This window comes from Sus scrofa, unplaced genomic scaffold (genome assembly GCF_000003025.6).
Source record: "Sus scrofa isolate TJ Tabasco breed Duroc unplaced genomic scaffold, Sscrofa11.1 Contig1734, whole genome shotgun sequence".
NCBI lineage: Eukaryota > Metazoa > Chordata > Mammalia > Artiodactyla > Suidae > Sus > Sus scrofa.
The window spans coordinates 76,496-90,490 of record NW_018084938.1 but is presented as its reverse complement, the minus strand read 5'-3'; the positions used below and the strand labels follow the sequence as shown (position 1 = coordinate 90,490).

The following is a 13,995-nucleotide window of genomic DNA, read 5'->3' as shown; positions in this document are numbered from 1 at the left end:
TATGAAAGCATCCTTTGCATATAATTAACACTTCAAAAACATATTTAATGCATCTCATAAATTAGAATTCTATAGTCTGACCATGTTAATGTTGTTGAACAAGACATGCTTAGAAATCTTGATGAATCTTAGTATCCTCTTATTTGAGGGATAAAACTACTTTCCTAGGTCACACTAAGTGTTAAATCTGAGATTTCAATATAAGGTCTTAGAATTCAAATATAATATTTTTTTATCTTCCACAATTGTGCTGCTTCAAACACATCAGTTAAATAAAGGTTAGAATCATAATGAAGCTAAAATTTCCCAAAAAGTATGTCAACTAACACATATATTTTAATGGATTCCTTTAGTTAGATGACCTATTGGTGCATTTTTCAAAATTTGCTTGAGTATTTTTTATTTATCCTCACTTTGTTTCTTTCTATCACCCAAGTCCCGGTTTGTATCTGATTCTATTCAGTAAATATTTTGTATGTAGTATATGGATTCTTGAAAGAGAGGGTGAAAAAAAGAAATTTTTGTTATTTATTTATTGGCCATGCCTAAGTCATGTGGAAGTTCCTATGCCAGGGATCAAACTTGTGCCACAGTAGTGACCCAAGCCAATGCAGTCACAAAACCAGATCTTTAACCTACTTCACCACACGATAACTCAACATAAACACATTTTTAATGTTCAAACTATATTAATGCATTTTAATGTTAACAATTTATTGTTTTATAAGATATATTAGTAATGCAACCATTCGAATTTAACTAGTTTTTATAATACATTTCTGTGTATATGTATGTTTAAATGAGTAATAGGTCAGTGGTCTGAATTAACAAAGAAATCAGTATTTGCCTTAATTATATATTTGCACTGTATAATTCTTCAAGGATTAAATGAGGCTTTTTTCCTTAGTTTGGAAATCCCACATTTAAAAACCTATTTATTGTAGGTACATATTAAGAAAAAATTTTTACATGAATCTGAGAGGGATGTTCTCGGAAAATAAAAATATGTGACTTTTTTTCCCTTCTAATAGTAGTTTTAAACTGATTTGCTCATCCTCTGTTTGATGTTTGGAAGTCTCAAAATAACATAAAAATAGGTGTTTCACATTAGGAAATCATTTGATAGAACTTAGTCATATGCACAGTAGGTTTTTCACTCTTTAAGATAAGTTTTTATCTATAACATCCAGAGGAAAAACAAAGAGTCACCATGCTGGTATCTTGGTCTAAATACAACAGATACAATATTTAATTGTTTCAATGATAGAGGCTTTAGACATAGATACTGGTGACTCTAATATTTTGATTGTTATGCACTTTTATTTCTTCATACTCCACTGAATAAGCAACAATCTTAAGGCATAGGGAGAGAGAGCAATCATAAAACACCACATTGCAGCTTATACTCTGATGTGCTTCTTTTATCAATAGCTTCTATAAATAGTTTTATTATCTATTATCAAGAGATATTTACAGTCTGCCCTTTGGATACAAAAATTCCACCTCCTTGGATTCAATCAATTGTAGATCAAAAATATTGGGAAAATAGTAATTTCCAGATTTCAAAAACGAAAATTTTAATTTGCAGTGCACCAGCAACTATTTATATGGCATTTTCATTGCATTTACAATTATTTGCATGACATTCACATTGTATTATGCATTATAAGTAAACTGTACATCATTTAATGTATATGGGAAGATGTGTGTAAATTACGTATAGTCTTAGCCCATTTTACATAAGAAACTTGAGCATCTCTCATTTGGTTATGGGGTAGGGGACTCTGGAACCACCCCACCCCTACTGAGGAACAATTGTGTTTTATAGTAATTATAGAAACTTCATAAGCAATATGATACATTAAAGGCATAACCATAAATTATCTTTGATAGAAATATGTCTCAAAATATACAATATTTGTAGGAATAATGAGTATATTTATAGACAAAAACTTTGAATTGCCATTAAGTTAAAATTTGAGAACCAGGGAATTTCCGTTGTGATGCAGCAGAAATGAATCCCACTAGCAACCATGGGGTTGTGGGTTCCATCTCTGGCCTTGCTCAGTGGGTTAAGCATCCAGTGTTGCTATGAGCTGTGGTGTAGGTTGCAGACATGGCTTGGATCCTGTGTTGCTGTGACTGTGGTGTAGGCTGATGGCTGTAGCTCCAATTTGACCCTTAGCTGGGAACCTCAAATATGCCACAGGTGCAGCCCTTAAAGCAACAACAACAATAACAAAAAATTGACAACCTATAACCATAAAATAAACTGCAGAGGCCAAAAGTTTACAATGTAGTTTTATGTGTTTCAAGAAGCAAAGTTATTAAACAAAGAACCAAACCAAAACAACAATAAAACAATAATCTGCATTGTTTGCAAAACTTGGTGCATTTATCTACAGAATAAAGTCCATTCACCACACCCAGAAATACTAATGAAATGAGATCATAACCAGAATAGAGGACATAAAATGATTTGATTGCAAAAGCCTGTCTCATATGATACCAGAGTCCAGCTCCAGCAGCCAGGGTGTTCCTGTGGGGATAGACAGTGTTGGCGGATGCACATAGAGACAGCCTCTTTGTCCCTTCTTTCAGGGCACTGGACTGCTCAAATTTTATTAGCATGGGTAGCAGTTTATATAGACAGCTTAACTGTAACTTACATCACAGTGCTTAGATCATATTTTTAAAAGTTAAATTTTAGACTACATGGTACAGTAGATATACACTGTGTCCTAAGAATTTTAATTAAAACTGACAGATACAATGCATCATGTAAAACTATAACGGGTACAAAACATCATGCGGAAAAAAACATTATATGAAAATAAGGTGATTTGGTACAAAACGTTTTGTGGTTACTCTTAGCAAGTACCACCCTTTATTGCTTTAAGCTAATCTTTAATAACTAGAAAGGTCACAAGCACAAAAATTTGACATTTACAAAAACTCATTTTTTAGATTAAAGCTTGGGGTACTAACTTCAAAGCATTATGGTCTGGGGACAATATGAAAAAATATTTTTTATATCAAAGGAACTTAATGTCCTAAAACTTAAAAGCTTCCTACAAAATTCATTAAAAGCAAGATTATTATTATGTTTTTTCCATCAAGAATAATGTATGTCTAACCTATTCTAACCTATTATACATTCCACAATTACCTACCTCTGAGACCTATTTTTACTTGTAACAAACTAATGAATACTTTGTTTTTACCTACATTAGATCTGAATAAGGGGAATTCCACCAAGGTGAAGCTCTTATTATTTTATTACTGTTCCAACTTTATTGAGTCACAATATAGGAAAATAACAAAGAATACCAAATAACAGGAAAGGCTGAATAATAAGTTAATAACAGGAAAGACTGATTTTTCCAAGAAGCGACTTTTATTCTTGCATTGTTGTGCAAAGCCTTCATTTTGTTGTTGTTGTTGCCATTGTTGTCGGGTTAGCAGGTGAGCCTCATTGTTTTTAGAGCTTGCCCTTGGAACTGTGCCACCTGGTAAGCCATTTTCCATATTTCTAAACCTGCCCTCGGAGCTGTGCCATCAGGCTAGTTCCCTTCCCTGGCCTCCTGCATCTCCTCGGCTCCCTGCAATATGACAAGTTGAAAAATAAAAACTAATAATCTAGGACATTTTAAAGTTAAATAATTTTCACATTGATTATGTTCAATACAATCTTATGATGTAAGAGTATTTACTCCATTTTACTAATGGTAAATTGTATGCATGTTGTAGAAAATCTAGGATTAGCATTCAGATGTGTATTTTCTATTATAATATTTTTGGATTAAAAATTCCTATATTCATTTTTCTTTGTGAATTTTAATATGATGTGATATTAAAAATGTAGTAAATTAATATACTGGAAATTAAATCTAATGCACATAAATTTACACAATTTTAACATGACATATTTAGCCAATAACAGAATGAAATAATTTCTTTAATTTATTTATACAGCAAAATGCATCCACTTGGACTCAACTTTATGATCACTGTCCATTCCTTCACTGCAAGGAATTTTAATCTACCCTTCTAGAAACAAACATGAGTTTGTAATTGAGTGGACTCTATTTTTGCTGGATACTGCCTTTAGAACTTAATAACTGAAATGTCAGGGTTGCCATCAGACATGGATTTACACAGCGTTCAGATGAAAAATGTGACTGATGTCACCATGTTTATATTGATAGGCTTTACAGATGATTTTGAGCTGCAAGTTTTCCTATTTTTCCTATTTCTAGCAATCTATCTTTTTACTCTGATAGGAAATTTGGGATTGGTTTTATTGGTCATCATCGATTCTCGGCTCCACAACCCTATGTACTGTTTTCTTAGTGCCTTATCATTCTTGGATGCTTGCTATTCCTCAGTTATCACCCCTAAATGTTGGTCAATTTCCTATCAGAGAATAAAACTATTTCCTATCTTGGATGTGCAGCACAGATGTTTCTCTTTCTCACTTTTGGGACCACAGAATGCTTTATCTTGGCTGCAATGGCATATGATCGCTATGAAGCCATCTACAGGCCCCTCCTATATTCAGTTAGAATGTCACCCAGAGTCTATGTGCCACTTATAATCTTCTGCTACATTGGTGGCATTTTGCATGGTGCTTTACACACAGTGGCTACTTTTAGCCTATCCTTCTGTGCATCTAATGAAATTAGACATGTCTTCTGTGACATCCCTCCACTCCTTGCTCTTTCCTGCACTGACACTCACACAAACCAGCTTCTTGTCTTCTACTTTTCCGGCTCTATTGAGATATCCACTATATCGATTGTCCTGGTCTCTTACGGTTTCATTCTGTCGGCCATTCTGAGGATGCATTCCGCTGAAGGGAGAAGAAAAGTCTTCTCTACATGTGGCTCTCATCTAACTGGAGTGTCAATTTTTCATGGCACTGTTCTTTTCATGTACGTGAGACCAAATTCCAGCTATGCCTTGGATCATGACATGATAGTGTCTGTGTTTTATACTATTGTGATTCCCATGCTGAATCCCATCATCTATAGTTTGAGGAACAAGGATGTAAAAGAGGCAGTGAAGAGAGTGTTTGGGAAAAAAATGATTTGCTAATAAAGTATATTTTTCACATTAAACATAAAATTGAAAGAAATTGAAACATGCTTATTGTCTTCATATCAGAAAGTTATAATTATTTGTTTTCTTGAAGTTTATGAATGTCTTCCTCTCCTTCTTGTATATTTTAAAATAAAGATCATAGCCAACCTACTACCTATGGAGGTTTTTTTGTTGTTTGGTCACACCAAGCATAAGGAGGATCCTGGGACAGAGGTCAAACCTGAGTGGTAGCTGCAATCTACATAGCAGCTGTGACAATGTTTAATTCTTTAACCCATCATGCCAGGCCAGGGATAAAACCCAAATCCCTGCAGTAACCTGAGCCACTGAGTGGGATCCTTAACCCACTGCACTAAAGTGGGAATTCCTATGCAGTTTTATATACACACACACACAGACACATACATATGTAAATACGCAAATACATGCACATGTATACATATATATGTATATATGCTAATAATGGTAATATTAGTTTGCTAGGGCTGACATAACAAAGTACCATAGACAGATTGTTTAAACAACAGAATTTTTTGTTTAAATAACAGAATTTTGGGAGTTCCCTTCGTGGCACAGTGGTTAACTTATCCAACTAGGAACCATGAGGTTGCAGGCTCGATCCCTGCCCTTGCTCAGTGGGTTAAGGATCCAGCGTTGCCATGAGCTGTGTGGTGTGGGTCACAGACATGACTCGGATCCCGCATTGCTGTGGCTCTGGCCTAGGCCAGTGGCTACAGCTCCGATTCGACCCCTAGCCTAGGAACCTCCATATGCCGTGGGAGTGGCTCAAGAAAAGGCAAAAAGACAAAAAATAAAATAAAAAAAATAAAAATAAATAAATAACAATTATATTTTCTCACTGTTCTGGAATCTATATATCTGAAGTCAGTGTAAGGGCAGCACTAATTTCTTCTGATGCTTCTTTTCTTCATTTCTTGATGGCATCCTCACTCTCTGTCATCAAGTTATCATTTGTTCTCTGAATTTATGTGCCTGAATCTCTTCTTACAAAATCAGTAGTTACATTGTCTAAGACCCACCCTAAAGCCATCTTGTTCAGTTAACTGCCTCTTCAAAGACTCTATCTCCAAATACAGTTACATTCTGAGTTATTGGGGCCTAAGAATTCAGCCTGCAAGTATTGGATTTATTTGCAAGTATACAAACACAAATACACACACACACACACACACACACACACACACACACACACACACACACACACACACGCACACACGGTTCCATGCTTGCATGCGAACATATGCAGAGGAATATTCACGTGTAATCTTCACGTTAAATGTAAACTGTTAACTTTCATCCCCATATATCTCACGTTGGACAGGCTCCAGTGCAAGTATAAGTTACTTTACAATTATATCTGATAAGCAATTATCATCTCATGTATAGCAATATCACAGCTCATGTATTCCCAATCCACTTTTCATGGAGTCATTGGCACCTGACTCCAGATTATATAACCCTGCATCATCCTTACATCTACACATTTGCAGCAAATGAATCCCAGCCTTTAATTCAGAGACCACAGATTCCGTGTTCAAATTCCTGGTGTCATGACCATGCTGTTTGAGAGGATACATTTCTTTTGCTTTCATTTGTTCAGTCAACATGTCCACTAAACCCACTCTATATTACTTCCAAGTATACAGACACTAGGAATTAGCATTTATCCAGATCATATTTAAACTTAGGAATGACAACACCCATCATCATGGGTTTCCCTACTGGCTCTGACTCAGCTTTGACTCAGTTCTATTGGTTCTGCTTTTCTTGAGAACCCTGACTAATTCAGACTTTGCTACTGAGAATAGCTGTAGGGAATCCAAATTTTAAGGATTAATTATATAGATGTGTTCTGGCAACTCTGGAACTGAATGCCTAAGATGATTAAGCATTAGTATTATCTAAAGACACCAATGATGATTTCTAGTAATATTCTAGTAGTCTTCACTGATAGTCTGTGGTGTGGTCTGACAATAGAGCTATTCAATTATTACAATTGGTTACTTGCAATAAAGTAGAAGGATCAAGGATCGGGGTGGCTAAGTGTATGATATTTTCACACATTTTTAATCTGGCTAATTAATATAACAAGACTGATTTGTTGCTTCTAACGTCATTGGGCAAATTAGGGAATGGAAAGGATAATCTCATGGCTTCAACTGCCCAACATGAGAGCTACATAAATGTCTTCAAACTTTCATTGCCTGCCCTTATCTCCAGCAGTGGCAGAAATAAATTTTCTGAAAATGCAATGCAGAATCACCATCCTCACAGACTATCTACTATTAAAATGAGGGCACTGTGATTGTAGAATAAAAGGAATCCTTAAAATTGTAACAAGAACATGTGAGAAGTCCCTGATGAAGTTGGGATATTGATCCTCCACGTTTTGATCAGTCTATCTGGCCAATAGATATAGTGTTACCATTCTGATCACTTTGTTGGAGATAATTCTAAAGTAACACAGATAACTCTGTACTGGCCAAGGGGAGTGCTAAGGCCTCTTCTGAGGCAGTCATTGTGCAATTCAATGCTGATTCTCATCAGGACCCACCCCTAACACCCTTCTTTCCTTCTAGACCTATAACTACACAGGAGTCCTACAAAGCCCATAAAGGTGAGGTATGAAGTAGCATACCTCTACATGAGAAGAACTGATTTCTCTAATTTATGTAAACAGTAATATGAGGAACATTTGTGGCTATTGAGGGTGAGGGACAATAGTGGAGAGAATCAGAGCAAATTTATTGCTAGGGGTCTTCTAAGCCAAGATTCTTCTTTCATGTTGCCGATAGCAGAGTTAAAAAGAACTCTAATAGGTTTGCTTGGTTAGTTGGCTAAACATGGAGCAAAAGGTGAGCTAATTGGTAATGGCTAACCTGCCTTGGTTTAATATAGGGAAAGTGACTCAAAGTCTTAAGGAGGCTGGAATGTTAGAGTGCATTTCTCATTTAAGATCTATTCACTCACACTGGGAGTGTGCAAAAGACATGCCTTTCACTAGCAAGGTGAGATATACATTTGCGAAGGGAGCCCCAGCATTCTTGAAGATATCCGTGATGGTCTTTTCCATAGGCCAGATCTTACAAAGGTCACAGCTGCTAAACTGGAATTCTAAACGTAGTGATTTGAACTGGATCCCAGAAAGGTAGAAGCCACCTGGCAGCACCCAACTCTCAAAAGTAAGGTGGTCATTTGTGTTCCTCTGTGACTCAGCATGTTAAGGATCCAGTGTTGTCACCACTGTGGCTCTGGTTAGAGCTGTGTTGTGAGTTCAATCCCTGGCCCAGGAACTTCCACATGCCACAGGTGCAGCCAAAAAAAAAAAAAAAAGTAATGTGGTCTTTGTTACTGCAATGGACAGCAGAATCAGAATAGTTTGATTCACACAGACCTATGGCTTTGGCTACTTAATCACAGTTTTCTTAGAAGTAAAATAGATAGGAAACCTGTTAAATTCTTACTTGATCTGTATAAGCAGAAAATTTCAGATCAAATGAACCAAAGTCTAACTGAAGTCATTAAAATAGGTAGTCATGGGTCCTTAATTCCCAGACTTGAACCACTTTACAGACCCATAATCCTTTTGATGAAAGGTGCCCCTTAAGGAAGCACCTAGTAAAATACCCAAAATTTATATTTGTAATATTTACCCCAACCCTTCCCAAAGGGACCTAAAGATTTTTCCAGGGTTCCTGCACTGGGGAAAGGAAATAATCATGATTTTCTGGAACTACTGAAAACTGATGCTGAACTGACATTGATTCCAGTAGAGACCCAAAATATCACGATGGCCTTCTAGTCAGAGTAGAACTTTATGCAGGTCAAGTGATTGTTAGAGTTTTAGCTCAGATCTGTCTCACAGTGAGCCCAGTGAATCCCTGAATCCATCTTGTGCTTGTTTTCCCAGTTCCAGAATGCATAATGGAATAGACACACTTAGCAGTTGACAGACTCCCCACATTCGTTACCTGAACTGTGGAGTGAGGGGTATTATGATGGGAAAATAAAAATGGAAACCATGAGAACTGACCATGCATATATGGTATATCAAAAGCAGTAGCACATTCCTAGAGGCATTGCTGAGATTAGTGCCACTGGCAAGGACTTAAAAGATGCAGGGATCTTCTCAATATGTTCCCATTTAACTCTCCTATTCGACTGGTACAGAAGAGAGGTGTTGAAGGGCAATAGTGATTATCATAAGCTTAACCAAGTGTGTCTTCATTTGAAGCTGATGAACCAGATGTGGTTTCATTGCTTGAGCAAAAGATCTCATACCATGGACCCTGATCTGGAGGTAATTATCTTCTCCACACTTGTCTTTGAGGCCCACCAGAAACTATTTGTTTTCTGTTAGTAAGACAAGCAATTGCAGTAATACACCTTCACTCTCTCACCTCCGGGGTGTATAAATTCTTTGACTCTATGTGTCATAATTTAGTTTGCAGAGCTCTTAATCACCTATCCCTCCTAAAAAGCATAATATTTGTCCATTATACTGATGGCATGATGCTGATTGGTGCTAGTAAGCAAGAAGTAGAAACTACTCTTGTTTATTGGTAAAGTTTTTTCCTATCACAGGATGGAAAATAAATCCAACTAGATTTCAGGGGCCTTCTACCTCTGAAATTTCTAGAGGGCCAATGATATGCAGCGTGTTGGGATCTCTTCTAAAATGAAGACTGAGAATGTACACATTTATATAAATGTATGACTGGGTAACTTTGTTGTACAGCAGATGTTGGGAAAACAGTGTAAATCAACTATGCCTTAATTAATAAAAAAGAATAATGAGTTGCATCAGGCATCCTCTACAACAAAGAAAGAGGCATAATGTCTAGTAGGCCTGTCTGAATTTTGGAGGCAACATATTGGAGTGTGTTCCTATGGCCCATTTACCAAGGGACCCAACAAACTTCTAGTTTTGATTGGAGCCCAGAGCAGAGAATGCTTTGCAGCAGGTCCAGGCTCCTGTGAAAGCTTCTCTATCACTTGGTCCATATGTTTCTGTAGACCCAGTGGTACTCAAAGTGTTCATGGCAGATAGGGATGCTATTTGAAGCCTTTTGCAAAGCCCTTAAAGGAGATTATAGCTCAAGCCCTTAGGATTTTAGAGCAAGACCCTTTCATCCTCTGTGGATAAATACTCTTGTTCTTAACAGTAAGCTCTTCCTGCCACTGGGTCTAAGTAGACACTGAACCCTTGACATTATCCAGAAAGTTACCATAAACCTGAGATACCTATTATGAACTGGTATCATATGATTAAAATGGTAAAAACGGGAGTTCCTATTGTGGCTCAGTGACTCACAAACCCTACTAGTATCCATGAGGATGTGAGTTATATCCCTGGCCTTGCTCAGTGGGTTAAAGATCTGTTGTTACTGTGAGCTGGCGTGTAGGTCACAGACACAGCTTGGATCTGGCATTGCTATAGCTGTGACAAAGGACAGCAGGTGTAGCTCTAATTCAGCCCCTAGCCTGGGAACTTCCATATGCCACAGGTGTAGGCCCTAAAAAAAAGTTAAGATGTTTTCCTTAAAGACACATGTGTACTCAAATAAATTAAACGAAAAATATGATATTTGATGTTTAGACTTATACTTACCATATTTTATGTTTCTTTAGTTTATTTCTAATATGAAATTTCCACTGGTATCATGTAACTGCAGGTGAAAAGATTTGTTTGACATTGCTGGTAGATCAACACTGATAAAGATTTTTTTTGTTTTCTTTTACTGAAGTTTCTGTTTCAATTTTAAATAGTTCTAACATTTTGTCAATGTGTAACTGAAGCATAATAATAACTGCATATCTGAAGCTTACGAGTTGATGTAACTTGTATGTGTACACACCAGTGAAACCATCATCTCAGACAAGACGGTACCTATCATACCTAGAAATGTTCTCATCCTCTCCCCCTTCACCATTCCCTGACCCTCACAAAATAATGAAATGAAATTTAATTCCATTGTGGCTGGAGGATATATTCTGGATTGTTTTTTAATATTCTTTTTTTTAATTGGTGCTGATTTTGGTCTATCTTGATGAACACTTTAAAAAGATACATAAATTATTGTGCTGGGAGTTATAGATTAAACACTTTGGTCATATATTTTTATCCTAATTTTCAATATTTAATAATGTGTGTGCTTTATGCCTTTTATGATGACTGAATGACCTTTCCAAATGTGATCTACATTACTCAGCACAGACTTTTATTTCAGAGGAGACTCATATTGTGAAGGAAATGTCCATATATAAAGCAAATAGAAAATCTATCAGGTATGGGCATTCCAAAACAACGAAAATGCAGATTCAAAATAGAAAGAGATTGGGAAATTTTTAAAGTCCAAGAATAACATACAGTTTAGAGAACAAGAGAGACATCCCAAACTTTAAGTAGCCCTTTGTAAATCAGTTGAAATTTTATTCCATCTTTATATCATTTGTATATGACCTTTGGTCTCTTTCTATGTGCTCTTTCATTGTCAGGAGTCTAGTTGGACTTTTTTGCCACCAGGATGGAAATATTTCCATTGTTGGAGAGGACAAGTTGGAATGGTGAAGTGATATTCTTGTATATTAATGTTCCCTTGGCCAAAGGTAATCATATAGATAAATCAAGAGTCAGTCTAGGAAGGATGACAAAAAAATGGATACAAGAAGAAACGATTTATTATTAACATGATTAATGACTCTCTAATTTTCTATTATATTTATACATAATTTTTATAAAATATTTCTCAATATGAACATTCATTTCCCTTTTTTGCTTAGAAAAATAGTTATGCTGTAAACATCATATTACACATAAATTATTTGTATTATTACTTCTTATACTTATATCCTTATGTATTCAGGCTTTTTTATTTCCTGTGAGGGAATCACTTAGTAATGACTCCGTTGCATCTAAAAGTGTTTTGTTTCTTTAATAATGCTATTGTGGTATAGAGAAAGGCATAATAAAATAGAAAAATGGCCTAATTTCAATCATAGACCATACTGCATATCACATCATCTGGTTTAGTTACATGTCTCTATTCACTAGTTTACAATGAAGGGGAAACTGATCTTTAAAACTAAAACATTGTAAATAATGTCTTACTTTTAAAGGTAAATAAACACAACTGCCATAACTGAGGACATAAGGCTCTACTAAAAGGAAATTACATTTTATCTTACTAAAAATTTGAGAACATTACTGAAAAGTAGATTTCAATTAAGTCTATATATAAATTAAATACATGAAAGAATAATTTGTGTCATTTCAAATGTCTCACAATGCTGATAATCTGGGAAGAAATTTTCTCATTGCCTTTCTAACGTCTTTGTTCCTCAGACTGTATATCATAGGATTAAATGTTGGGGTCAAAGTTGTGTAAAATAGAGAGAGCAGTTTGTCTATTCCTTCATATTGATGAGATTTAGGTTTTAAATAGGTGACAGTGGCTGATCCATAGAATAAAAATACGACAATGATATGGGAAGAGCAAGTGGAAAAGGCTTTGGTTCGTCCTGTTTTTGATGGCAACTTCGAGATGGTAGAGATAATTTTGACATAGAATCCAAGAATCAACAGAAAAGGAAGAGTGACAAATAATACAGCAAATATGTAGACCACCAGCTCATTCACAAAGATATCTCCACAAGCCAGCTGCAATAATGGGGGGATATCACAGAAGAAGTGATTGATTTGGTTAGAACCACAAAAGGGGAGAGAGAAAATCTGGCATGTTTGTCCTATCTGGACTGGAAACCCACTGATCCAGGAGGCAACCACCAGCTGGACACAGACCTTGTGGTTCATGACTAAAGGATAATGTAATGGGTTACAAATGGCCACATAGCGGTCATAGGCCATCACAGCCAGAAGGAAACATTCTGTGACTCCCAGCATAAGGAAAAAACACATTTGTGTAGCACAGGTTAAAAAAGAAATAGTTCCTTTCTGGGTCCAAAGGTCCATGAGCATCCTGGGAAGAGTGACCGATACATAACAGATTTCTAGGAAGGAAAAATTACTGATGAAAAAATACATGGGGTTCTGAAGAGTGGCATCTACTTTTGTTATTAGAATAATGATGCCATTCCCCAAAAGGATAATCAAATATATGACTAAGAAACCCCCAAAAAGAAACCAGTGAAATTGGGGAATATCAGAAAAGCCCAAGAGAATAAATTCCATCATGATTGTAAGATTCGTTTCTGTAATTTTCAAATTATTTTCTCTCTGTAGATTTACATTTCTTGACTGCATTTTCTTCTTTTATAATTGGATCAAGACATGGGTTTTGGTTGTGATAAATTCTTAGTTACTTTGTAAGACTTGTGTTCTGTGATTCTGGGATATTTGATGTGAAACCAGGAGCTATAAACTCATCTGCAGAAAAAAAATCAGTGCAATAAATAAGTCACTGAAATTATGTTCCATGTTATATCTGCATTTTAATTACACCATTATGATCCGTATGCCTAGGTATTTTAATTTAAATTATGATATGAGAAGGGAGTATGCAGATGACATATTTCTTTTGGTCAAAGCTGAACTTCAGCCATTAGTTGACTACTTTCATGATTTTCTTTACCAGTCAATCTGGTCCGTAACGTGATATCCACCCTATAACATCTAACACAATATTCCACTGACTATCTAGATGTCTTTTCTACCCTTGACACTACATGCAATGATTCAATCTATAAAGAATACAGGACAAGGCTCTGCCTCAATATGTTACTCCATAGATGCTTCTGAATTAAATTAAAAACAGAAATTACAATTAGAATTGGTATTGTCCAATAAGCAAGAAAAGATGATTAAACCTATAAGAATATAAAAGCCAATTTTAAAAAAATTTTCAACACCAT

General features: G+C 35.8%; 2 protein-coding genes across 2 annotated transcripts; one reads left to right on the top strand and one right to left on the bottom strand.

Annotated features, from left to right (window-relative positions):
* Window positions 1-4,111: 4,111 nt before the first annotated feature.
* Window positions 4,112-5,097, top strand: LOC100738443 (olfactory receptor 1102-like). Its single transcript, XM_013987641.2, is given in 2 exon segments — window positions 4,112-4,397; window positions 4,400-5,097. Coding segments are annotated over 2 exon segments (969 nt in total). The 5' UTR covers window positions 4,112-4,126.
* A 7,309-nt stretch (window positions 5,098-12,406) lies between these two features.
* On the bottom strand, window positions 12,407-13,387 carry LOC106507330 (olfactory receptor 10AG1-like). Its single transcript, XM_013987624.2, has one exon. It carries the CDS (start codon window positions 13,385-13,387, stop codon window positions 12,407-12,409), a length of 981 nt encoding a protein of 326 aa, XP_013843078.2.
* Between the last annotated feature and the right edge of the window lie 608 nt (window positions 13,388-13,995).